This window comes from Primulina tabacum, chromosome 11, assembly GCF_025594145.1.
Source record: "Primulina tabacum isolate GXHZ01 chromosome 11, ASM2559414v2, whole genome shotgun sequence".
Taxonomy (NCBI): Eukaryota; Viridiplantae; Streptophyta; class Magnoliopsida; order Lamiales; family Gesneriaceae; genus Primulina; species Primulina tabacum.
The window spans coordinates 5905754-5933430 of NC_134560.1; the positions used below are offsets into that span (position 1 = coordinate 5905754).

Below are 27677 nucleotides of genomic sequence, written 5' to 3' on the forward strand. Positions count from 1 at the left end.
CACAAACTCGAGTTCAAAAGGTGTCCAGATTTCAGATTAATCGGGGTTCAACACCGTTCACCCATATTTGCATTTGGATTTGTTACGGAAGACGGAATAACTGAGACGTGCATTTTTCCAGACCAGGAAATCTCCCATCAATCATGGAGCTTTATTTTTGGTGAATTTCAGGTATGGCTAAATTCCCTTCAGATTGAAGGTAAAATGCTGTGAAAATCATCTATATTGTATTAAATCAGAGTCCGACATGAATATTCAGCAGGACGAAAGATGTGGTATCAAATGTAGTGTAATACTTGAAATAGGATTTCAAAATGAAATCGTGGCATTCTTAGCAATTTCATGCAACTTTGCGAACGTTTCTTAATCTTATTTGCTGTAAAACCATAGATTAATTCCCAGAAGCTTTGCTAGGTAGAATTGCTTCTTGATAAGCTGGAAAGCCTGGAAGGATATGCCAAAGGTACCTTTGTTTAAAACTTGTTGGAATTTTTTCTGACAAATGTATGGCGGAACTAGAATAATTTCTTTCGAGTCAATGCTTGGTTAAATTTCCGGAGTTTTGGTGGGATCAAAGTTCTTGCTGCAACTTGGTGTTGAAGCTCTGTGATCTCATGGAATACTCTTTAATTAACCTGGAAAAGAAAGAATTTTCCCTTTCCAATAGCTTGGCTGGTGTGTCATACTCTGCTATTCTGCCTGCTCAAGAGTAAAACAACAGTCACGCATTAAGATTCATACCCTTAAGTAGGAGTATATTTGAAAACACACTAGGAAATTTATTTCTTACGTTGGTTCTTACCATCACTCAAAACCAAGACCAGATCGCTGTCTATAACGGTGTGGATCCTATGAGCTATAGTGACAACAGTACGATCTTTAAATTCTTGACTTATAATCTTTTGTATCGCCCCATCAGTTGCAGAATCAACCGATGCAGTTGCTTCATCTAGAATAAGAATACTGCTTTTCTTTAGTAGAGCTCTTCCAAGACAGAAGAGCTGCCTCTGGCCAACGCTCCAGTTATCTCCATTTTCAACCACTGTCAATGTCAGATGTTTTAATTTGTTTAGTTCAAAGAGTAACGACTTTGATTGAAATTGAACAACTGGCAGTAAAAATTAAAAAAACTGACCAGCAGATTCTAGCTTCTCAGGCTTCTGGCGTACTATACATCCTAGTTGACATTTATCCAATGCCTGAAAAGAAAGCTAACTTAGAAACAACTTTTTATATCCAATTTAATTTCTTGAACGGATTATTTTGTTCACAGATTTTCGACAAAGCGACGAAGTTGTTTACCTATCAGTTAAAAGCTTATAGTTTTTGCTCACTTGGGTGATGCACAGCGTTGTGTCAATGTTTGAAGTGACTTTTATTTTAAAAGTTTAATGCATTGCAGTAAAGCAAGATTTTGCCTTGCAGGTGATTGCCACATGAAGGCTATATTGTTATAGATTATAGTCATGTACCTGCCATATCTCATTGTCAGTATATTGCTCTAGAGGGTCGAAATTCCCTCTAACTGTTCCCTCAAACATGGTTGGGTCCTGTGGTATGATGCTGAGCCTTGATCTCAGGTCTTGAAGGCCTATCTTTGATATATCGACATCGTCAATGATGATGCTGCCTTCTCCAGATTCTACAATTCGGAAGATGGCCTGTATGAGGGTTGATTTACCGCTCCCTGTCCTTCCCACTACCCCAATTTTCTTCCTTCCAGGGAATGTGCAAGTAATATTTTTCAAGACAAATGGTAGATGTTCGGCATAGCGTATCTGCATAGTCATGCATTGAATCGGAAAATAGCATTAGCACATTAATATCTAATAGCTTGACAAGATGAACATGTGAAAGTATTACCTGTAGATTTTTGAAACAGATTTTTCCGATATCTGGCCAGCATGCTGGTGGTTTACTATCTTCAATCACGAGGGGGGATTCACTTACGATGTTTGAGTACTGAAGAATCCGTTCAACCGATATCATTTTATTTTCTGCATTGCATATGTTCCATATGACTGAAGCTTGCAAAACATTTAGATTTATTCCATAAGTGACTGCCAGCCCAGCGACGCCTGTGAAAAAGGATCCATAAGTAAAAAACAACAGAAATTAAAACCATGTTCGATCATTCTGGTTAGCCGTAGAAAAATTTGTTGCTACATATAGAAACATAAGCATCATAATATGTTATGCGTACTTGGGTTGATGATTCCTTCTGGGAGAGTAACTAACAAAACTAATGAGAAGGCGAAAACGAAATTGGACAACTGGTTCAATCTGAAAGAGAGCCATTCCATTGCTGATACATTATGGAACCATGGCTTTGAATGGTTGTCAATGAGGCAAAGGTTTGCATCAGTGAAGCGTTCTTGTTGGTTAAAAGCTCGAATTGATGCTGCTCCAGAAAGTGATTCTGCAAAATGGTGGAGGATTGGGGCTCTTTGAATCCCTGCTAGACGAGCCAATTCTCTTGCTGTTGGTATGTAATATTGCTGAAAATTCGAAACAATCATGAATCTCATGTTCTCTAATGCTTGCACGAAAAGTATGAATAAATGATTCCGAAGGTAAAGGATGCGTTTTAATACGTACAAATACAATAATTTTGTGTCAAAGTCCTATGCCTAATAGCACTAAAAACAGTACTTTACCTGGTACCAAATGCATATAGCTGTCACTGGGATAAAAATGACGAATACTTCCCATGCAACTTGTGACATCACTGTTATAGTTCCAAGAAGCTGAATTATCGAGAAAGCACACCAACCTAATTTGTTTGCCATCTCCAAATCCAGGACACTTTGGTCTGTGGAAGCCTGTTCTCAGCGTTAATGTTTGAGGATCCCTGAAAATTTTAAAATTGGTTTACCAAATATAGATCTACTCTAATCTACTTACCCGGTTTAAGATTCTTCCTGCAGGTGTAGAGTCAAAGAATGCCATTGGAGCACGGAAAATACTATTCAGCATCTTGCTGAATAGCTTTTCTGATGTTTGAAGACCTGCTATAGTGACAAAAGAGGCTCGGACTAGCACACAAAGTGAACTAACAACAGCAAGAAGTGTATAAATAAGCAACACAAACTTCATTCCAGCCACTGGCTTATCCCCTTCTGTTGGGCAAGCCCATGCCATCCAATAGTTGCTGGCGACCTGTAACACTTGGAATGATGTTTGCGCAAGAAGAATGACTGGAACTAAGGCACCACCTTTCACAGTAGTCAAGTAAGACATGTATATTTCTTTTCCAATGCTTCCTTTCTCTCTTTCTTCATCCTGCACCAGTCTCCCTTCTTTCTCAGTTATTTCAACACATAGACTATGCTCAGAGTTTTGCTTAGTATTAAGGAATTCTTGATTTGTATTGGTGTCTGTGTCTGTTTCATTGTCAACAACGACGCACTCAGAGGTTCTACTCGAGCTTTCAACTGTTAGGACCGCATCTATAGCTTGGCTATGTGCTCCAACTAGAACTTCAAACCCAATATTTTGTTTCAAAAGTTCCTCAAAAGTCCCAGCTTGTGCTATTTTTCCATGTTGCATCACCTGTCAATATTTTGGTTATGATGTGAAAATATTGAGTATATCTGGAAATTATTGTATTAAACTATAGTTAATTCGGAACAAATATAATATGAAAAATAGAGCTGTTTCTACAGTTTAGGTATTCCATGTAGCAGTGTTTGTTTTTATTTCTTATGTTCTAATATGTGCAACGATGAGCACATAAAGAATCCCACTAAAATTTCTTCAAATAATAGGAGATCTGACATTTCATGGTTTATTTGACCGAACACAAGAACTGGCATCGTATGTTTCTTGTTGCATACCAGAATGAGGTCAGCTGCAGGAAGAAATTCAACTTGGTGGGTAACATACAATATCGTTTTGTCCTTGAGGACCCCCATCAAGCAATCCTGTAGAATACAAATAATAAATCTAATCAGTTTTTCCACGGTACATGATTGCTATAGTTGTCAGCACAACATCACATCTGTAACAATTGCTCTAAATCCAACTGGCAGAAAAATGTCCCTAACCTGAAAGAGTTGTGTGCCTGTGTGAGCATCAACCGCGCTGAAAGGATCATCAAGAATATATATATCAGCATCCTGGTATACCGCCCGAGCAATTTGTATTCTTTGTTTCTGGCCTCCACTCATATTTATCCCTCTTTCTCCTATTTCTGTCAAGTCTCCAGCAGCAAATAGATCAAAATCCTTTATCAGGGCACAAGCTTTGATTGTTTTATCATATTTGGAACTTACATATGGCTTTCCAAATAGGATATTTTCTCTTATATTCCCAGTCAATATCCATGGAGACTGAGGAACGTAAGCCTTCGATCCACTGATCTTCACCACTCCCGACAGTTTCTGCATCTCACCAAGTATGCAGGAAAGTAGACTGGACTTCCCAGATCCAACAGTTCCACATATCGCCACTTTCATTCCCCGTTTTACTTGCAGTTGTATCTGATCAAGTGTTACATTTTGTGATTCTGTGTCCCATCTGAATTTTCCATGATCGATCTCTACGTGGAATTCTGTCTCATTACTTGGAACAAATTGGACTGCGTCTGACCGAAGCTCATCTTCTTGCAGGTAGGACGAAATTCTATCCGCTGAAACTTTCCCTTGTGCAATCGCATTAAGCATGTCCGGTAGATTGAATATTGGATCTTGAAGCATTCGAAAGGTAGCCAGTGCAGACAAGACCCTCCCAGCTGTGAGCGGAATCCCCATCAAAACACATCCACCAAATGTAATAACTGAAATGAAGGCCGGTGAACCCCAGAAGATGAATGCCGATAATGCTGACAACCTTAGTGACTTCCAAAGCCAATTGTGTTCTGTTTTCCTTAAACTTACTATCTTCTGAAGATAATGACTATCCCATGCTTGCAATTTAAGTGTCTTCATATTCCGAAGAACTTCTGATGTTGATTTCATACGATCATCCTTGGCTTCCATTATCTTTGTCTGGTAATTCTTCTGAAATCTTGTTAATGGTATGTTTCCAGCCATTATGATTACTGTTACAGCTAAAGAAACTAGAGCTCCCATTCCTAGATTCATATGCAAAATATAAAGTGCTAATGAGATTTGTATTGGTAACATCCAAAGTGTATTCAAGTACCATACGAAGTCTGTGATTCTTTGTACATCCACACTCATATAATTCATGATCTCTCCACTGGTTCGGCTCTGGCGGGATTGGCTTGACAAGATTAGGCCTTTTTTATAATGTGAGAAATCAAAGCAGCTCTTAGACTAAGACCCAACTGACGAGCTCCAAAAATCCACTGCCTTTGTCCTATCGTCTCGACCACCTTTGCTCCGAGGAATCCTAGCGCAAGAAGGTAACCACTTTCTATAGTCCTAAATTTCTTATTATTTAGGAAACTCACGAAGTCATTTATAAGGTATGGCCCTACATAAGAAGTTGCAGCACTTGTGATGGCAAAAAGTGCATTAATTGCTGCTTTCTTCCTTGCAAACAAGTACATTGCCTTGTAAATAGATGGGGTTGCAGTTTCATCGTTTTTCTTGACATACTCGAGGCATTCATCAAAATCCTTGGATAGAAAACCCGCAGAATCCTTAACATCGACGTCTGGGACTTCATCCTGATCAATTGGCTTCTTAATCCCAAGCTCAAACAATGGATTGAGCCAAGAAAATGTGACTAGTTGGACAAGACTGGCACTGCCGTAAGGACTCTCTCTCTGTAATCCAGCTAGCTTTTCCTTAACCCCATTGATAAGTGGAACCGTGAAATCACCTAAACTGCCATACCCTATGCCCGTTTTTCCTCTAATCGATACACCTAACAAGCAGACAGAAGCAAGAAAACCGATCATATCAGCATAGTCTTGCATTCTAAGGCGATCATTGTTCGTTATAATGCAATGCACATCAACCACAACACAAGCAAGGGATAACAAGAAGCTAGACGTCCACCACCATCTCAAGATCCACGGAAACTTGAGGTGTGTTCTGTTTCTGATTCTGTACAGCACAATCAGCGTGATCACCCACGATACCACTTGCATAATCCTGGAGACCACAAATAGAACTGTGGATTCGCACTGAGTTATCGTTCTTCTTTGCAACACCAGCACCATCACACAATGGATACAGAGCATTATAATGGAACAGATTATGCTAAGTTTGTAAGAGAAGCCATATCTATAATCTGTGGGATATTTTTCGACGCCATTAACTTTCTTTCTGCCTGCGCAGAGCGAAGCCACGTGTTTTACGAAGTGGAATGACAATAGAGCAAGGAATCCAAGCTGCAAAGCTATGCTGCCATCTTCCCAGAAGCAGGGAGAGATTAGTTCTGTCCATGCTATCCGAAATCGATTAAATTCGAAATCTGTTCATCAGAAAACAACACAACAGTCAACAATAATTTGGAAACAACATGAATGATCTGTCTTGTTTAGTCCTACAGAATCTTGCAACATACATACATATATACACACGTACACAGTTCAATTCAGTGTAATAATACTGTCTGCAATCCAAACTCAACCGTAGTAAATTTTGGACTAATTTTATTCACCTATAACTGGATTTCAAGATAATCGTTTAAAAACTAATATTAAAATCCAAATTCACTATATTTTATTTGGGTTGCTTTGAATATTTGAATTTCAGACTCTTTTAATCGTTCTAATTGATCTTGAAACTTTCTTTTTAACTAAAATCATTCAAAACCAAAATTTTAAATCTTATTTCCAGCAACCTCGTGTCATGGTCGTTTCTTTGATTAGAAAATCTAATTCGCCGTGTCATCTTCTTCTATTTATTATGAGGAGAGTCCTACTGGGGCTACAATAAGGTGTTTTTAATATCAGAGAATTAATGATTTTCAAAGATTTGGCGGAGTTTAAAAATTTAGAGATATTTAGATTTTATATGATTTCAGTCGTAATAAAATTTTAAAAAGTTAAGTCATATTCAATATTTATTTTTAAAAACTCTATAAAAGTTTAATATATTCAAAAATTTAATAGAATTTTAACGACAGAATGAAAATCATCTAGGACAAGAACTAAAATCTAAAATACAACTATAAAATATCAATTTAATTCAACCCAAAAATTTAACTCACACGAAACTCTTTCTTCCCTGAAAACTCTATATTTAAAGTATTTTTAACCCCCACCCACACAAATATAAATATACAATAAAATAAAATAAAAAATCTTGTACCTGAAAATACAAAATGAATACATTGAAATATTTTACTTATTGTCGTTTTATAAAATTTTGATTTATTTACTCAACTTAATTATTCTTAGAAACCTTCCAACTCTGTAAAATTCTATAGAAATCTGGTGACTTTACAAAAGTCTATCATTTAAAAAAAAAAAAAACAGGAAAGTTGAAAAATAAGAATATTTTTACCTTTTCTAAATTACATGAATTTACAATAGCCACTTATTTGCAAATGTGAACACTCTCTAGTTCCGCAATTTGCTATTTCATACACAATAATTACATTTTAATTTGACTTTTTCATTGCTCTAATTCAAAAAAAAATAAAAAAAAATCCTTTTATACAAAATATCAATGGTAAAAAAATAAATAAATAAATCACACCATATTCTTCAATATTAAATAATAAATAAAATACATAATACGAACCAAAATAGTTTTTATATTATGAATTCAAACGACAAATACCAAACCAATAATTTTTTAAAATTATCATAAAAATTATAATAATAATATCCCTCCTATTCACTCATTCATCCATTGTGAAGTGTAAAGAACAAAGGGCCACGAGCAAATAGACAAATTATCTAAAGTGCAGCACACGTGCATGTTTTCTCTTTTTCCCTTAAAAGTGTGCGTTGATTTCATGCCCTCTCATTTTGTTTTATTTGTTGGATCCTAATGGAACATTATAAAAAAAATCATATTATTTTTTAAATCAATATCATTTTAAAAATTTATATTACTATGAATCAAATAAAATAATTTAATTTTTATAATTACATTTATTTCTTAATTCGATTTATAAATCAGTGTTTTAAAATGAAATGTACCAAATATCATAACTAGGAAAACTGTTTACTTATTCTATTTAATTTCCTCTTTGCTTGTTCCATATTTGGTTTATTTAATATATATTGTTTATTCAAAAAAAATAATGTTTAGATTACGTTGAAAATAAGATGAACATAAATGAATTTTAAAAAGAAGTAAAATATATCTCACCGCCCCACATAGATAAAATACATCTCTTATAAAACAATTTAACGAATTTATACATGTGAAATCGTTCGACCCGATATATATATATATATATATATATATGAAATTGAAAGTATTATTATTTTTTCTTGAGTCGGATCGATTTGAATATTCGTCTCATAAATCATTTATGACTTATGAGACTATTTCATAACATTTTTTTGTAGAATATATAATATTACTTGGGACAGATGAAGTCGATAAATTCTAGCTTTTCAGAGAGTATATATTAGAGCAGCTGAATCTATAAACATCTGGCGACAAACATTCTCATAAAAATCAGATTAAATATTCACTAATTTCAGGCAACAATAAAAACATATAATTTCGAGTTCTCGGGAAGCGGAAATAAACAAATAAAGCTTTACCTGAACTGCTGAATAGAATCTCTTCCAACACCATTTTCTCCTCGATCTGTAATGAGCTATGAAAAAAAAAGAAAATTAAGAAGAAAAGGAGGGCAAAAAACAGAGAGGAAGATTGGGAAGAAATGAGTTTTTCTATATTCAACAGAGGCAATATTGATCGATATATATACACACACACAAGGGAGAGACTAGGTGGAGAGCTTGGAAGCACATTAAGAGGTCACCATATTACACCACCAATAATTGTGTTTATTAGTAATTTAATATATGGAGTAGATACGATCTTACGAATCTTTATATTTGAGACGGATTAATCCTATCAATATTCACAATAAAAAGTAATATTCTTAGCATAAAAAGTAATACTTTTTCATTAATGACTCAAATAAGAGATATGTCTTACAAAATACGACCTGTGAGATCGTCTCACATAGATTTTTGCTTTAATATATATATATATGTGTGTATATTGAGATGACATCCCTAAGTATAGATACTTTAATTTTGTCATGATGTTATATTACATATATATATATATATTGAGATGACATCCCTAATTATAGATACTTTAATTTTGTCATGATGTTATATTACACATATATATATATATATATCATGTGAGGGTCAAATTTATATGTGGTGTATTGAGATGACATCCCTGAGTACAGATACTTTAATTTTGTCATGATGTTATATTACATATATATATATATATATATAGATCATGTGAGGGTCAAATTTATAACACCATGTGATATATACATGATCCACACACTTATATTAGTATCTCGATTTACGTGTTTGTTTTTAGAGTAGGTCTCTTGTGAGATAATCTCACGAATTTTTATCTATGAGATGAGTCAACCCTACCGATATTCACAATAAAAAGTAATATTCTTAGCATAAAAAGTAATAATTTTTCATGTATGACCTAAGTAAGAGATCTGTCTCACAAAATACGACCCGTAAGATCGTCTCACACAAATTTTTGTCTTGTTTTTCTAAAAAAAATTGAAGCTTAATGAAATTTTGCAATTTGTTAAATTATATGATAAAATAAGATAATATTATGATTATCAACATTTATTTGGATAAATTTTGGTAAAGTGTCAACAAAATATATATGGTAATAGATTGAGGACCCAAAAAAAAAAAACAATCATAATTTTTAGCCTATAAATTAAAATTCGAGCCAAATACATACATCATCAAAATCATAATTTCCCCTAAACTAATTGGTTGTGTTAAGATAACCACTTTATCTATGTTTAAGTTGTATGTTACCGATTGTATCTAAAGTCCTAAATTACCATATGTATCTAAAGTCCACTATTTTTTTAAAACGAGGAACTAGCAACGTCTGCACTGAATAAACCTTGGATATCTGCAGTAACTTGCAAACCAGACACATCATGTAAATCTGTAGAGAGCTCTAGATACAGCTCAAGTAGACAATATTTTTGTGAGATTCGAACTTCTAACTTAGACCTCATAATTTAGACACTTGATCAACTCAGCTACGTACGTAACTTCTAACGTCCTCTATTTTTCTATGGATATGATACACTTCAAATGTTAAAAATAAAATTATTTGTTCTCTGCATTCTTACTTATTTTTAAAGGTTCCAATGATTTTTTTTAATTCCTCTCTATAAACAAATGACATCTAAATATATACTCAATTTCTACACGTCCTCTTTCTTTAAATTCAGTTGTTTCCAGGACATTATATGTGTTGCGACTTGCGATAATATTATTTTATTGAGATTAAAACAAGACAAGGGTGGTGGAATATAAAGTCTACGCAGGCATATTCTCCCCACTATGAAATGTTTGGAGTTTGGTGGTGTGGCTGTAAGGAAATTCCCTGGCTGTATCAGTGAGTTGATTGATTTGATTAAATTTGATCTTCTTCTTCTTTTTTTTTTTTTTTGTCGCATTCCACCTTTAAATTTGTGATTACATTATTTTGGGGAAATTTTTTAATTTTTATATTGTATGTTTGTTTTTCACGATTTTTGTTAATAATAATATTATCAGATTTTAGTTTTATTCGTTCATTTTTCGATTTTTGAGAATTTTAGTTATTTTTGTCATTGATAGTGTTGATATTATACTATACATATCAATATCACATCGATGTCACATTAATTTCACGTCAGAAAAAAAGATTAGATTGCAAAAAAATAGATAAAAGATAATATATCAAAGATATATACAATTTTCTGACGTTTTCTTCTTTATCAAGGCAAAAACTTGTGTGAGACGGCCTCACGGTTCGTATTTGTGAGACAGATATCTTATTTGGGTCATCCATGAAAAATTATTATTTTTTATTTAATAGTATTATTTTTTATTGTGAATATTAGTAGGGTTGACCTGTCTCACAGATAAAAATCCTGTGTGATCGTTTCACAAGAGACATACTCCTTTATCAAAACAACATAATTCAATTTCTTCATGTACCACATATTTTTAGATTCTCGGGTCGCAATTTGAATAATTGACCATTTTATCTCAAACTTTTCGAGAAACCAACACATATCTTAAAAAACACTTAATATTTCTACCTAAAAACAATTGTCCCAACATCCAACTTTTTCGAACACACCTTATTAGAATGTTATTAGTAAATAGTTCGTGTATTTTAATTCTTTTTATATTTTTAGTGCAAAACTCGGAAATGTAAAAATTTATATTTGTTTATATGAAAATAGAATGTACATTTTCATATTATTTAAAAAGTGGGGTTTTTTATGTAAGAAAATACACTCGTGGGTAAAGTATTTTAGGAATGGCAAAAAGTTGTGTGAGACGGTCTCACGGATCGTATTCTGGATACAGATCTTTTATCTGGGTCATCCATAAAAAAATATTAATTTTTATGCTAAGAGTATTACTTTTTATTGTGAATATCGGTAAGGTTGACCCGTCTCATCGATAAAGATTCGTGAAACCGTCCGATAAGATAGCATACTCTTTAGAAATATATCATAAACTCGAAATCAGTTATTTTAGGGCCCTTTCAATACTATAGGATATTATTTAGCTGAGACAAGATTTTGGGTATCATATATATAAGTAGGATAATCAATTTCTGACGCAAAAAATAAAATAAAATATCAAATTAAATCTTTTACGAATGATAATGGCAGACCTCATATATATTTCACATAATTCAACTTTTTAATTCACGTCACACAATCAAGGTTACCATCATTTTTTAGATGATTAGATCTACATTTCAACGACGACATTTTTTGAACGATTAGAGAAAAATAATTCTTTTGTGAAGACATCGGTAATCAATATTATCGAATTTCAGTTTCACGGTATTATCTTTGTTTTTGTTTTTGTTTTTGCAATTTGTTGTTTTTCCAACATAACATTTTGTCACGTCAACATGGTTGTTGATGTGTGTAGTTTCAATCAACACTCTCATTGAAAAATAACTGAATTAAAGTTGCGACTTAAATTGTAAAAGAATTTAAAAAGTAATTGAACTCAACAATTGCGAGTTGCTAATGTTAAAAGAAAATTTGCTTATCAAGAAAAAAAGTATTGTATGAAAATTTTAATATTGAGGTAAAGGAAAATTTAAACTGAGAAGAAATTAGAGACAAAAAATGAAACTCATTTTTTAAATTTCAGTGGAAGACTGAAGCCTGAACATATCCCTATTTTGAGTAAGGTCCATGTGTTTTTGTATTGCATTCTTTAAAAATCATACAATAATTTTGGGGAGATTTTATGGAGAGAAAAAAAATAAAATGTGGAACTTTTTCTACAAGATGTTCGCGACAACGAGTAGGTCTCTTGTGAGACGGTCCCACGAATTTTTATTTGTGAGACAGATCAACCTAGCGATATTCACAATAAAAAATAATATTCTTAGCATAAAAACTAATAATTTTTCATGGATGACCCAAATAAGATATCTGTATCACAAAATACGACCCGTGAGACCGTCTCACACAAGTTTTTGTCCGCGAGAACATACCAATTCAAAATAAACATATGAGACTGATCAGTACTTTTTGTTTTCAAATGAGGTGTCCGTTCTCGCGAACATCTTATACAAATATATTGAAAGTGTTTCTCCTAGTATATATGCCTGAAAAGGTAAATACGATTTTGCTTTCGATTTTTTTCAAAAAAATTTGACAAAAAAAAAAGGTAAAGAGGATTTTGCTTTCTTGCTCGTTATATTGGTTTGCTTTTGACCGTGAAAGTATAGGGAAAACGTACTTCTGATCCTTTTCAAGGGCTGAGCTCTACTAAAGAGTTTGGTTGCCAATTCAATAATAGAGTTCAATGAAAGTGAGGTTTAATTTAAAAAAATGTGAAATTTCCAAAAATGTATATTATATTTATTTTTACAAAATACAAAAACCTACCCCGTTATTAAATATTATCTTACACATATCGTTGCATGTGCATATGTTTGAATAAATTTTGTTGTTTTATTTAATTTGGTTAATAGTTTATGTGTGTTTTTTTACTTTTTAATTAAATTTATATTTTATTTTTTGATAATTTTGTATTTGGTATTTTAAGGGCCATGTGTTTCCCATATATAATTCCATTTACATTTCAATTAAGTGATTAATATTTCTAAATTTCTAAAAATATTTCACATATATTATTGTAAAGAAACAAATCAATTACTCTATAGTTTATTTAAAAAAAATAAAAATAAAAAACCCAAACGCAACACTGAACAATAAAAGATCATTACCGATTGGGAAAATATTTATTTTTGGATGAAAACAAAAAGACCTAGTCCATTAATGTTATAGTTGATAAAGTTGGTGAGCACTTGACCAATAGTTAGGAATTCGGTTCCTCCTACCAACACTTTCTCGAGTGAGCTGGTCATACAGACTTGTCCAGTGTGATTTACCTGATTAGAGTTGTGTGCAAGCTATTGCATTAAAACGGAGGTACACACACAAAAAGATAACGGTTGTGGGTTCCCACATCATAAAAATAATAATAACATTAATGAAAAGCACAAAAACTCCTTCTGTTTCATTGGTTGACTTTGTGATATGGATATCTGACATTACACATGAAAATATAATTTTTTATGTTCAAAATATTTTTTATTGCAAAAGTATCAGTTTTTTTGTTAGTTACGCAATGTATGACGATTTGAGTAAAAATATTATTTTTTATGTGAAAATTATATTATGTACTATATACTGATTTGAGTGATATATATTATTTTTTAAATAAAATGTCAATTTTGGTTATGTGTGTTTTGAAGCATCGTGTATCTTCCGTTGAATCAATATAGTCTTGAAACTATGTTATGATAATAAATTTTAGTCATTTTATCCAAAAATATGTAATTAAATTAGTGATGACATTGTTAAATTTTTATAATTACGGGATTAAAAATATCTTGTGACATATAAATGTATTTATCAATATAATTATAAAAATTTAATAATGATATTCGTATTTATTTACGTAATATGTTTTGGGGCGAATAACGTCATCCACGGTGGGAGCTCTTTCAAGCACCCACTTGTTAGTGCCTACATGGATTTACCAAAAGAGTTACGAAGGAGCTCTTTCCTCAATTCTTTTTTTATTAATAAATATTGTGTACTTAACACTTTTTTTTGTTATAAAATATAATTTTTAATAAAAATAGGAGTTAATTTTTTTTATATGTAAATACACATGAAATCTTTCAATTTTGTTCATTCATCCTACAATTTTTTATGTGTTCATTTATTTCGAATGATTCGAAATTTCAAAGTATTTCAATCGGGGATGTAAATTTGGACATGATCACCTCTTCCATGACTTCTCTAATGAGCCATTATATATGAGTTTCGACGATTCCGAATGCAAAGAGGACTATTCATTCGCATAGTCGATGCCTTACAAAATCATTAGAATATTTTCAATTAAGGAGAGATGCTACGGGAAGACAATGTTTGTTGCCACTTCAAAAATGTATTATGGCTATCCATAAATTGACTTATAGAGCCCCTACCGACCATTACAATGATTACCTACTTGTTGCGGAAACAATTGCCATCGAATGTTTGTTCAACTTGTCGACGTGTGATTGAAGTATTTGGGGACAAATATTTGAGAAGACCCGACAATAGCGTCATCCAATGTTTGCTTGAAATGTATAAGCGGAGACATGACTTTCCTAACATGTTGTGTAGTCTTCATTGTATGTATTGGAAATAGAGAAATTGTCTAGTTGACTGGAAAGACCAATTTACTCGAGACGATCATGGGGTGCCAACAATCGTGCTTGAAGCTGTCGTCTCTGTAGAATTGTGGATATGGCAAGCTTTTTTGGGGATTCCATGGTCGTGTAATGATATCGACGTGGTTAACGAGTCACCTTTGTTCAATGACGTCTTATAAAAAAACATCACATGTAAATTTTATATATCTTATTAGTTATGACGTATTGAGTAATTATATAATCGAATTTTAAATTATTCATGTTATTCATGTCGAATGATACAATTATTCCTTGTTTTCAAACCTATACATTTTCATATAATATTTTTTGTAAAAAAAATATAATTTTAAATTAATAATATTTATTAAATATAAGTAATAATATTAAAAATACATCATATATAAATTACATAAATATAAATATATGAAATAAATGAATTGATAATGTGAGCTACTAGTGATGCTTATTAAAAAAAATAGGGCAAAAACTTGTGTGAGACAGTTTTACGGGTCGTATTTTATGAGACGGATCTCTTATTTGGATCATCAATGAGAAAATATTATTTTTATGTAAAAGTATTACTTTTAATTATGAATATCGATAAGATTGATCTGTCTTATAGATAAAAATTCGTGAGATCGTTTCACAAGAAATTTACTCCGAAAGTAGTTGATATATTTGAACAATTTGAAGTCTTGAAAAAAGTTAATGAGTTTTTTTTATAGTGAAATAACATTTTTTGTTTTTATATGACCAAAAAATTGGTTGATGCGACACGTCTTGCAAAAAAGAACTATAATTACTTTTGTCTTATTTGGCTTCGGAAAAATAATATTATATATTTTTAATAAAAAATTACGATTTTTTAGGGAAAAAATTTAATAAATAATTTATCTTCAATCATTTCATTTTTGTAAGGTGGTGGGCAAGTGAACTTTTTCCCACGTGTAGGGTCCCTTTTTCTAATTTTTTTAGCAATGATCATACAGATCATCATCACTCGGGAAAAAATTATTTAAATGTTATATATATATATATATATATTACATATTTATAAACTTTTTATTCAGATTGATATTTATTAATTAAATGTTGATATATTAATATATTCAAATTGATATTTAGTCATTTTTATGATATCTTTAGTCATTTTTCTGATGTCTCGCTGACATGTGTAATGTCATATTAATATTCTAAAAAAATGATTAAAATTACAAATAAAATACCGAATTAAAACCAAAATTTGACGATACACGATAATAAAATCACGAAAAAGCAAATATACTGACCAAAAATGCAATTTTCTGCATCTTCCAATTAAAAAATATTGTTATTTATCTCTCTCACACACACGTGTGGGTGTGTGATTTGGAATAAATAGCTAAAAATAATATTGAGCGACTCCAAATCTGGGCCAAGTGTGTACTTAATGGGCCGACAAAGTGTTTAGAAAACATTTCTCAAAAGTAGCCCAAAAAGTTTCACACAGCCGCCATGGCGTCAGATGAAACAAACCGGAGCCCCGAGATCAGGAAAGACGCAGTACACAATCGATGGGTGATCTTCTCGCCGGCCAGATCACGCCGGCCGTCGGATTTCAAGTCCAAATCTGATCCCAACAACTCTAAGAACCAATCCGAATGCCCTTTCTGCGCGGGTCACGAACACGAGTGCGCGCCGGAGATATTCCGGGTCCCTCACGAATCCACATCTGAATGGAGAATCCGGGTCATCCAGAACCTGTATCCAGCTCTCAGCCGGCGGCTGGACTTCACGGACGGAGAGAGAGACGGCGGTTTGGCGTCGCTTCCCGGGTTCGGTTTTCACGACGTGGTGATTGAGTCGCCTGCTCACCGGGTTCATCTGGAGGACAATCCCCCGGCTAGAATCGCTGATGTCTTACTCGCCTACATCCAGAGGATCGAACAGATTCGGGAATTTGATTCCATCAAATATGTTCAGGTTCCATTCCATCAAATTATTACTTCTTAAATGACTGTTATGAAGTGATTTTGAAATGTGAATAAAGATAGCATGTTATCAGTTGAATCCGAACAAATGAATTTGAAATAATGGATTTTTAAATCATTGACTTCAAATGACTCGATCTAAAAGTACTTCGTTGGATTATTCCATTCTGGCATAGATATGTTAAACCCGTTTTTATTCAGGTGTTTTTTCCCTGTTTTTCTCCATCAAACAATATATTGTTTTACTTCTAAATGGAATTGTGTTGATGATTTACAACGATGCTCAGTTTAGATAACAAGATCGATTCACTGTGGCCTACCTGTGATTGTATTTGAATGGAATGCTGAATCTAATATGAGTGGGGAGCAGAAATAGTATACATGGAGAACTTGAATATTTTTACTTAATGGTCGATTGCATACTCAGGATTCATTATCTAGCTCATTTAAGTGTAGCTGAATTCACCCTTGAGAGCACACTATTCAGGCTTAAAAACGATAGAATCGTCTCTATATGATTTACATATCATTTAATCCATATATGTTGTGTAGGTTTTTAAAAATCACGGCGCCTCAGCCGGGGCGTCCATGAGTCATCCACATAGTCAGATTATGGCGCTTCCAGTTATTCCTCCCACAGTCTCTGCTAGGATCAATAGCATGAAGGAATTTTTTGTGCAAACCGGAAAGTGTGGTCTTTGTCAAGTTAAGCGGGATGATCTACTTATTGACGAGTCGAACCATTTCATTTCGGTTGCCCCATTTGCTGCAACATTTCCTTTTGAGATATGGGTTGTTCCGTGTGATCACTCTTCTCATTTTCACGAGCTTGATCACGAGAAGGTAATTAGTTTTTTTTTTTCCTTCTAGTTATCTTATTTTGCTGCCTTAAGCCTTAAGATCGGATTATAGATAAAAACAGGGTACTTTTTCTTTCTTTACCACATTTTCGTGATGTATTGTTTTTTATTTGGATGGTAAGCTCTTGTTTTGGACTTGTGATGAGAGACTCCCTCGCAAATGCAAAAGAAGAAAAAAGAAAACAAGAAAAAGAAGGGAAATTAATATGATACAAGGTTATCAATCATAACTCCAGTTGTCCGAAGTGCCTATTCCCCCATGTCAACAATCCAATATAGCCTAACTAGCATTAGGACCGAAAATAGAACTACGAAAATGAGTATTATCACTTTAAACACAATTGGTCAGAAGCCGTTGAGTTATCATACTTTGGTTGGCCTTTGTCATTATTTCATTATAATGTGTATTGACAGTAATGTTTTTAACCTATGTTTTGGCATTTTCATTTATTTTCTTGGAAATCGCAGGTACTCGATCTTGCTATGCTCTTAAAGCTCATCCTCGTCAAGATTTCTTTGCAACTGAAAGACCCGCCTTATAATTTGATGATACACACCGCACCACTTCAAGTCGACTCCTCGGAGTTACCATTCACTCATTGGTTTATACAAATAGTTCCCCAGCTGACATTAACCGGTGGATTTGAATTAGGAACGGGATGTTACATAAACCCTGTTTTCCCAGAGGATGCTGCTAAAGTTTTGAGGGAAGTGAATGTTCCAAATCAATGATTGATGTAAGAATAATGATACTACTATTGTCTATTGGTACATTCGTGGTTGTAGCAAGGAAATTTAATTCAAATATATAAAGTGGTTTCCGACCATTGGCATGCGTTTTTGGGTCACATAACACACATAATGCATGGGTTTATGCATTTTGGAGTAGTGAAATTTGAAAACAAAATCTTGATCCGAACCGATAAATGAAGTACGAAGTATGTATAAAAATGAATTATGTATTTTAAAGATAATGCCTTTTGTTGTTAGATGAGCTTTAAGAATTTATGATAACATCAACCTAAACAATTAAGCGAAATTTAGAGTTGGGTTAAGATTTTGCTATAATTCTCAAAACTCGAGACCACGTCCTAAACGCGAAATAAAAGTTATCGGCGATAATTTTGATTTATATGGTGGATGTATTAAAACTTCAACACGTGTCAATAATTTGTAGTTCATTTGACACGAAAATTTTAAATTTGGGACGACGTATTAGAACATGACTAATTTTAAGGAAACTCTCGCACACCATAAAAAATAAAAATAAAAACTCTCGTGTTTCGGTTTTTGCTTAAATGGGCTTGTGGCGGGGGAGTTGTAGCGCGAAATGGATTCTTCTGTTACGGGCTTCGGAGCAGACACACTTGGCGGGAATTATTCCCGCCAAAATTCATTATTAGGATGCCCTAGTCACATTCTCATGCACGAATCCGTGATTGCTCAGTGAAGTTTCATTCATGGCTGACGATTCCCCGCCGCACGATAACGATAATCGGCCGCGCGATAATGGGGATCGGCCATCGAGTCCCGGTTCTCCTACATCAACGGGTTTCAACACTGATCAATTGCCGCTCAACTCCAGCCAGAACTATTCCGATTATGACGACGATGAGGCCTCTGTTGACCCGCCAATAATCGGGGACGTGCTCGAGGACAACGTAAACGATGATGAAGAAGAAGAGCAAGGAGAGGATCTTTTCAACGACGATTTCATGGAGTCAGTCTCAGTTTACTCTATTTTTTTTCTGAAGAAAAAGCCTATCTTTTACTGTGAGTTAATGAACGAATCATGGATGATTGATTGTCTTATGACGTGATGATTGTAGTGATTACCGGAGGATGGATCAGCAGGATCAGTACGAGTCCCAAGGATTGGACGATTCCATGGAGGATGAGAGGGATTTAAACCAGATTATTGCCGACCGCAGAGCCGCTGAGATTGAACTTGATGCCAGAGAAGTTCACGTATTTAACAGCAGGATTCCCGAACTTCTTCGCGAACAAGGTACACTGCTGATTTCTACACTTCTTGATCAATTTCCCCCCTTTCCACGATTTTTCCGCATTGTGTTATTTTTAATGTTTTAATTTATCTTCTGGATCTATTTCCTTTTTAGCAGTGATTCCTATTACTTGATATTATTGAGAATGCATTTTTTCTCCTGTACTCCTGATTCTTACATCTGGCTTTGCTGGTTGGCAACCTGCTAAGACGTCCAACTTAATCATTGATTTTAAATGTCGCATCCTCGACCAGACGAACACAAGGTTACCTCTTGAAATAGTAGTCTTTGGCCTTGTTTCTGATAGGTTTGACTTCTACATAGCAAGGAGCAGAAAAAATTCTCATACGAAAACATGCTTTTAATATATATCATGCTGTCATGTATTTTAGCACACTATTAACTTTTTTTTCTTTTGAGAATACCATACTCTGAACTTAGAACAGCTCAATACTGTTTTTTTTCCTACCTTAGACACCGATGATGATGGGTACAGACCATCGAAAAGAACGAGACCTGAAAGGCCTCCTCCGTCCACACCGGGAAGCACAGATGATGCTGATGGAATGGCTAGTTCTCCAGGTAGATCCCAGAGAGGAAACTCTAGGGAAGATGTCCACATGACTGATCAGACAGATGATGAACCCTATGATGTATGGAGTTCTATCAAGTTTTAAATTGGCCAACTCTGCATTGCCTATCAATTAAATTAAATTCATAAAATGTACAAACAAGTAATTTTATCGGTGGGCTATTGTTTTAGGATGAAGAAAATTATGAGGGCGAGTTTGAGATGTACAGGGTTCAAGGAACTCTCAGGGAATGGGTTACCAGAGATGAAGTAAGGCACTTCATTGCCAAAAAAATCAAGGATTTCTTGCTCACATATCTGAACCCTAAGAATGAGCACAGAGATTTTGAGTATTTACGGCAAATAAATGAAATGGTAGCTGGTAAGACATCTACTCCCTTACCATCTACTCCAGCATGAATGCAGAGTTGATAGTTTTCCTTTTCTCCTTTATAACATTCAATAGGTAACTGCTGAATGCTTGCTTATGTCAATGAGTTGCACATGATATGAACCTGCCTGCATTTGAACTTTTTGATTTTCATCTGCAGTTAACAAATGTAGCCTTGAGATTGATTACAAACAATTCATCTATATACACCCAAACATTGCCATCTGGCTGGCAGATGCTCCACAGTCTGTCCTTGAAGTCATGGAAGAAGTTGCCAACAAGGTTGTATTTGACTTGCATCCAAATTATAGGAAAATTCATCAAAAAATCTACGTGCGCATCACGAACCTGCCGGTGTATGATCAGATACGCAACATCAGGTATTATTGGGTCTGTCAATGGTTTTTCCAAGGAATGTTTGTTTAATGTGCTATTTACTTTTCATTTGTTCTTCACAGGCAGATACATTTGAACACTATGATTCGCATTGGTGGGGTTGTGACCCGACGCACAGGGGTCTTTCCTCAGTTGCAGCAAGTTAAATATGACTGTAACAAATGTGGAACAGTTTTGGGGCCATTTTTTCAGAATTCATATTCAGAGGTGAAGGTTGGTTCTTGTCCAGAGTGTCAATCAAAGGGACCATTCACTGTTAACATTGAACAGGTTTATGTTCTCTTTCTGCTACTTTCATTTTAGCCCAAGTTATAAGTGACAACTGTTCTAATTTGAACTCCTTTCTATGCTGCAGACAATATATAGGAATTACCAGAAACTCACTCTCCAAGAAAGCCCTGGAATTGTTCCTGCAGGTCGACTTCCGAGATACAAGGAAGTAATACTGTTGAATGATCTCATCGATTGTGCCCGACCCGGAGAAGAGATTGTAATACATCACATTTTGAACCTTTATTTTTCACTGTAACTCAACTCTTTGCTAAATCTTTTCATTTGGGTGACATTTTTTATTTTCATAATCCAGGAGGTGACTGGCATATACACCAACAATTTTGACTTGTCTTTGAATACAAAGAACGGATTTCCTGTCTTTGCCACTGTTATTGAAGCAAATTATGTCACCAAGAAACACGACCTCTTTTCAGCTTACAAGCTTACCGAAGAGGACAAAGAAGAAATTGAGAAGCTGGCCAAAGATCCCAGAATTGGAGAACGAGTAGGTTCACCAGTCTTGACTGAATACCTGCTCTATCACTGATTGCTTTAATGTCAATGTATTTTCCTACTAAACTTTGTTTACTTTTTAATGTTTTAGATTGTTAAGTCCATAGCCCCATCAATCTATGGTCATGAGGACATAAAGACTGCAATAGCTCTTGCTATGTTTGGTGGCCAAGAGAAAAATGTTGAAGGGAAACACAGATTACGAGGGGATATAAATGTACTCCTGTTGGGTGATCCAGGCACTGCCAAGTCCCAGTTCCTCAAGTAAGAACATTTTGATCATTTGTTTCTGTGTGAATTATAGGCTAATATCAGCCGAACAAATCATTAGGTACGTCGAGAAAACTGGACAAAGGGCTGTTTATACAACTGGTAAAGGAGCTTCTGCTGTAGGTCTCACTGCAGCAGTTCACAAGGATCCAGTCACACGAGAATGGACCCTTGAAGGAGGGGCTCTTGTTTTGGCCGATAGAGGCATATGTCTTATTGATGAATTTGATAAAATGAATGATCAAGACAGGTGAGAAATTGTTTGAGGATGCATGTGCTCTTGGTTTCATTACATCGTCATTCCTGTAAAAGTTACTCATTATTCAGGGTAAGCATTCATGAAGCAATGGAGCAGCAGAGTATTAGCATATCAAAAGCCGGGATAGTCACATCTCTCCAGGCACGCTGTTCAGTCATTGCTGCAGCGAATCCTGTTGGAGGAAGGTATAAAATATAGAGGTTCCATTTAATGTGACGGGTTAACGAATGATGTTAGCTGATGACAATAACACCTCATGCTGCTTAGGCTTCAAGGCTCTTAACTGATGCCAAACAATGGGCAATTTGATATATGAATCATCAGCTTTCAGTGCCTATTTTTGGCCTGGATAGATTGACAATTTGTGTAAGAGTTATCAGTCCTATGGGTTCTATTACACAAGTTACTTAAACTTGCTCGTTTGATAAGAAAACAGCTTAAGATTAATTAGGCCTCGTCGGGGGTGAGCATGAATGAAATTTTGATTTAATCCTCTTTGTTTCTCTTCGCCTGCTCGGCTCTCTTTCTTTGTAATATGGTCCCAAATGCATCTTAGATTCCAACAAGAAAAAACAGAAAGGCTGTCTATATGATTCCAAATGCGTAGTTGCATATTTATTATTTCTCTTCTCCATATCTGTGCACTTTTCAGTGACATTACTATTTCAATGCTTTTTAAAACAAAAGGCAAAGCTAAATATTTTTGTAAGATTTTCTTTTTCTTTTTAACATTTTTCAATGAAGTTGACTGCTTGAAATGGGCTTTTAGCTCTCCCATAACTGTTCTTTATATGTATTCTGGTAAACGTCCTCTTGCAGATACGATTCATCAAAGACATTTGCTCAAAATGTGGAGTTTACTGATCCAATTGTTTCCCGCTTTGACATACTCTGTGTCATAAAGGTCTATTTCAGTTTAGTTTACTGTTTTGTTTACTTGTTGCTTAAAACATTTCATAATCTTTTATTTAGTACTTACTCACCAGGGAAAATATTTTAAGCATGTAGGATGTTGTAGACCCAGTAACTGATGAGATGCTGGCACAATTCGTGGTTGATAGTCACTGCAAGTCACAGCCTAAAGGTGCCAACTTGGGTGACAGATCCACAACCAATTCTCAGGATGATGTTCAAGCTTCCGTCGGAAAAACTGAGTGCGAGGTCCTCATCACTTAACTCTTGCACCTGTCAATTACTAAAGTCAATCGGATCACATATGTTCTGATTTACACTTGTGATATATCTATGCAGATAATACCCCAGGAATTGCTAAAGAAATACATCACGTATGCTAAACTGAATGTGTTCCCAAGGTTGCATCATGCTGACTTAGACAAGCTTACCCAAGTTTATGCTGAATTACGAAGAGAATCATCTGTAAGATTTCACTTGTGCAAAGTTTTTTTTTTCCTGAACAAGTGTGAACTGATAAATTATCTTATTTTGTTGTATATTGTTTCTAGCATGGGCAAGGAGTTCCTATTGCGGTGAGACACATAGAATCAATGATACGAATGTCTGAAGCTCATGCAAGAATGCACCTCAGACAGCATGTCATTCAAGAAGATGTGGACATGGCTATCCGTGTCCTGCTTGAATCGTTCATCTCAACCCAAAAGTTTGGTGTGCAGAAGGCTTTGGAGAAGGTATGTATGGATTGGCCATTGTCATTGTGTGAAAAACTTTTGTTCAAGTGTTAATTTTTTCGAGCCAAAGCTTCTCAATCTGAAAGATTATATTAAAATGATTTTAAACTTCTGCAGAGCTTCCGAGGATACATGGTATTCAAAAGGGATTTCAATGGTGTTGTTCTGCACCTTCTCCGAGAACTTGTGAAGGATGCCCTGCAATTCGAAGAAATCATGTCTGGTTCTGCTGCAAATTTTTCATATATCGATGTGAAAGTAGCAGAACTGCAAAGCAAGGTAATTTAAACCCGGGAGTTGGACTAAAATTTTGCACAAGTTCCTTGAATTCTTGTTTTTGTCATTTAAGATTCAGAGGGCTGATCAAGTAAAGGTAGATTAACTCACTACCTTCCACTCAGGCACTCGACCGTGGAATCACTGATCTGAATGCTTTCTTCAGCAGCTCGGAATTCTCTGGTGCCAACTTCGAGTTGGACGAGGCAAAGGGCATAATAAGGCATCATCTTGCACACTGATATCCCTCGCCTCACTCGTCAACTTTTATCATGACCTCCGAAGGGCAGGGCACATGGGGAAACTCCACAGTATGTATACTTGTGGTTTTATATTGTAGCGTTGAAAAATACGGTGCTTTCTGAATTGATTAATGATGTTTTTATCTTGACATAAATTTCCTTCGAATATGTAGTATGACCTTTTAAGTAAAACTACCAAGAAGCGATGCACTTGAATATTAATTATTTAATAAAAATTAAAATTTGTTTTTTTAAAAATTTAATTTGAATCTTTTTTTTATTTATATTGTGTTGGTAAAATAAGATTCACAAAACACGCATTTAGTAAAACACATTTTTCTTATTTTTAGTTTAGTATAAATAGTTCTTTTTCATCCAAATTCTTCTTTTGGATACAATTTTGGAAGCTTATTTCTCGCTAAACAGAACAATGAAACCTTTCCATTTTATGAGAAAAGTTCTTATGAGTCTTAACATTGGTTTAGTAATTAATTAATAACTTATATACCTTATTTTCAAAATTGTTTTTCAAATTAAAATTCAAGTAATTGATTTTATGTTATAATAAATTATAATGAGCATAATATATAGAATGAATTGAACTGAAACAAATTTTGAAAATATATATATCTAAGCACCACGTATAAGTTATAATAACCTAAAAATCAACAAAATTATGGATTTTATAAATACATAAATAATAATTTATATGAGTGAAACACATTAAGGACAAATAATTATTAATTTAAAATATTTATGATTAATTCATCCAAATATTATCAAACTAATTAAATAATAATATTGATAACAAAATATAATATATAATATTAAATTTAAATATTATTTAACTTCATACAGAATTTTTTTACCATTTGTTTTAGAATTATATATCATAGATAAATTAATTTTCATATACATTAGTTAATAAATAATTTTTTAAAAGTATATAATTTATATTTTTCATTAAGCTATCAATTACAATTATATATATATTATGTATTTGTATGTGTTTAGTGATTGTATATTGTTGGGATCAGAAAAAAATTTAGATGAGGTGAATAAATTCTTTAAAAATATATGCTATTAAAATTTGTCTTCAATCTTGTTAGGCGGTTGAAAGATTTTCTCAAACGGTTAGAATATGAACCACGTGAAAAGTGTGGAAGACGATTCAATATTTCTAATGATATTTTCAACCGGTTGGCAATTCAAATAACAAGATATAGTTTGAAATGTAAAAACTTATGAAAAGTAAAGACACAGGAATTTTATGGATGTTCGGAGAAAAATGCTCATACCCCTTTCTTCATCTGTAGGAAGGATTCCACTAAAACACTTGTCTGATATATATATTTTTTAAAAAAATTGTTACTAAAATATTTTAATTTTTTATTATAGCTAAATCTCTTAATTATAAATATATTATTATTAAATTTCATATTATTATATACTTTTCTTGTTATTGTACTATTGTATATATAATTAATTTTTTCTTATATTTTCTTGTGATACTATGATTTATTACTTAATTAGAAATTACACTAAAATATAATTACAAAATTGCATTAAAATCATAAAATAACATGTAGAAAGAAAATTAAAAGAATAAAATATTTAAAGTTAGTGTAAAGATGAAATAATAGAAAATTTACAATGAAAAATGTTGTTATTCTTTTTACACTTTTATGAGTATAATAGTTAAATATATATTCTTTTAATTTTTTAATGATTTTTTAAAATTAAAAATATATTCTTTTAATATTTTTTCTAAGAATTATGTAGCAAGAAAATGTTATTTCTATAATGTATTTTTATTATCAAATATCAATTCAATTTTTATGTAACATTATTTTCAAAGTTTCTTATGTTGAAATTTTCTATTAAAAAATAAAAAAAACACTATTATGATCTTCATGTATTTAATGACTGTGTAAAAATTTTTTCATTCAATTAATCTAACAACACACAATTTATGAGAATAGTAGAAAATTTACAATGAAAAACTTTGTTATTTTTTTTACACTTTTATAAGTATAATAGTTAAATATATATTCTTTTAATATTTTTAATAAAAAATATATATTTTTATTAAAAAAAGCTATTCTTTTAATATTTTTTTGTAAAAATTATGTACGAAGAAAATATTATTTCTCTAATGTATTTTTTATTATCGAATATCTATTCAATTTTTATGTAATATTATTTTCAAAATTTCTTATTTTACAATTTTTTATTAAAGATTTTTTAAATTGCAAAATTATGATAAATGATTTTAGAATTGAAACTAAGAAAAGATTTAGTCTGATTTTGGTTCTACTGTTCTTGAGAACCATAGTCAGGTTTAGCTTTAGACATTTAATGTCTAAATATTAATCAATCTTAGTAGATATTTTAAATATCACCAAATTTTTGTGTAATGAATTTATAAATTTGTTGTATGTGTAATCTTTTTTAAAAGTGCTACTAAAATCTTTACTTTTCTTACTATAGTCAAACTCTCCAAATTTTTCTAAGTGCTTCATATTTTATGTGACATTCATAATTATTGATATAAATTCTTTTAATAAAGTTATTAAACTATTTACTTTCAATTCTTTGTTTAAAAATCCATAAAATATGTTAGTATTAAACTTCACATTATCATATTATTTTATATTTATCATGTTATTCTACTATTGGACATATAGTTAAATTTTTTTATATATCTTCTTATAATACTATAATTTATTTATTATTTAATTAAAAATTGCACTAAAATATAATTACAAAATTATAATAAAATCATTAAAAAAATGTATAGAGAAAATTAAAAGAATAAAATATTTAAATGTAGTATAAAGATCAATTATTTGATAAATTTAATATAAGAGTTACATTTTATTATTGAAATGGTATAAATTACTACAATCAATGTATGTTGTAATAACAATTTATTAGTATTTGTTACAATTTTACATATATATCCTTATATGATTTTTTGAATTCATATTAATAAAGAAGACATCTGTGTCTTTTCACAATTGAAAAAAACAAATGAGTGATCTACACTTTTATAGGTAATATATATAGTTCATATTAATAAAGAAGACATTTGTGTCTTTTCACAATTGGAAAACAAATGAGTGATCCACACTTTTATA

The 27677-nt window shown here is 32.8% G+C and overlaps 3 protein-coding genes across 3 annotated transcripts; 2 read left to right on the plus strand and 1 right to left on the minus strand.

The window, feature by feature from the left end:
* Nucleotides 1-205: 205 nt before the first annotated feature.
* On the minus strand, nucleotides 206-8862 carry LOC142517738 (putative ABC transporter C family member 15). The gene is given in 12 exon segments (XM_075620142.1): nucleotides 206-699; nucleotides 803-1042; nucleotides 1136-1199; nucleotides 1473-1778; nucleotides 1864-2078; nucleotides 2204-2498; nucleotides 2658-2822; nucleotides 2905-3552; nucleotides 3837-3923; nucleotides 4047-5254; nucleotides 5257-6387; nucleotides 8645-8862. Coding segments are annotated over 12 exon segments (4521 nt in total). The 5' UTR covers nucleotides 8679-8862; the 3' UTR covers nucleotides 206-571.
* Nucleotides 8863-16304: 7442 nt separating this feature from the next.
* Nucleotides 16305-18521, plus strand: LOC142519243 (ADP-glucose phosphorylase). The gene is made up of 3 exons (XM_075622191.1): nucleotides 16305-16826; nucleotides 17387-17677; nucleotides 18163-18521. Exons 1-3 carry the CDS (start codon nucleotides 16359-16361, stop codon nucleotides 18424-18426), a joined length of 1023 nt encoding a protein of 340 aa, XP_075478306.1. The 5' UTR covers nucleotides 16305-16358; the 3' UTR covers nucleotides 18427-18521.
* A 549-nt stretch (nucleotides 18522-19070) lies between these two features.
* LOC142517758 (DNA replication licensing factor MCM2) lies at nucleotides 19071-24648 on the plus strand. The gene is made up of 17 exons (XM_075620187.1): nucleotides 19071-19414; nucleotides 19524-19702; nucleotides 20175-20353; nucleotides 20464-20653; nucleotides 20823-21042; nucleotides 21121-21328; nucleotides 21414-21548; nucleotides 21645-21836; nucleotides 21936-22108; nucleotides 22176-22364; nucleotides 22442-22558; nucleotides 23193-23277; nucleotides 23382-23534; nucleotides 23625-23750; nucleotides 23837-24019; nucleotides 24137-24298; nucleotides 24421-24648. Exons 1-17 carry the CDS (start codon nucleotides 19155-19157, stop codon nucleotides 24535-24537), a joined length of 2868 nt encoding a protein of 955 aa, XP_075476302.1. The 5' UTR covers nucleotides 19071-19154; the 3' UTR covers nucleotides 24538-24648.
* Nucleotides 24649-27677: the final 3029 nt, after the last annotated feature.

Bases quoted from the DNA above. Each gene is read 5' to 3' on its own strand.
- LOC142519243 (XM_075622191.1), top strand. From the start codon at position 16,359: ATGGCGTCAGATGAAACAAACCGGAGCCCCGAGATCAGGAAAGACGCA. The intron at 16,827-17,386 runs GTTCCATTCCAT...TATGTTGTGTAG, and splicing joins ATTCCATCAAATATGTTCAG to GTTTTTAAAAATCACGGCGC. The intron at 17,678-18,162 runs GTAATTAGTTTT...TGGAAATCGCAG, and splicing joins ACGAGCTTGATCACGAGAAG to GTACTCGATCTTGCTATGCT.
- LOC142517758 (XM_075620187.1), top strand. From the start codon at position 19,155: ATGGCTGACGATTCCCCGCCGCACGATAACGATAATCGGCCGCGCGAT. The intron at 20,354-20,463 runs GTATGGAGTTCT...CTATTGTTTTAG, and splicing joins CAGATGATGAACCCTATGAT to GATGAAGAAAATTATGAGGG. The intron at 21,329-21,413 runs GTTTATGTTCTC...TCTATGCTGCAG, and splicing joins TCACTGTTAACATTGAACAG to ACAATATATAGGAATTACCA.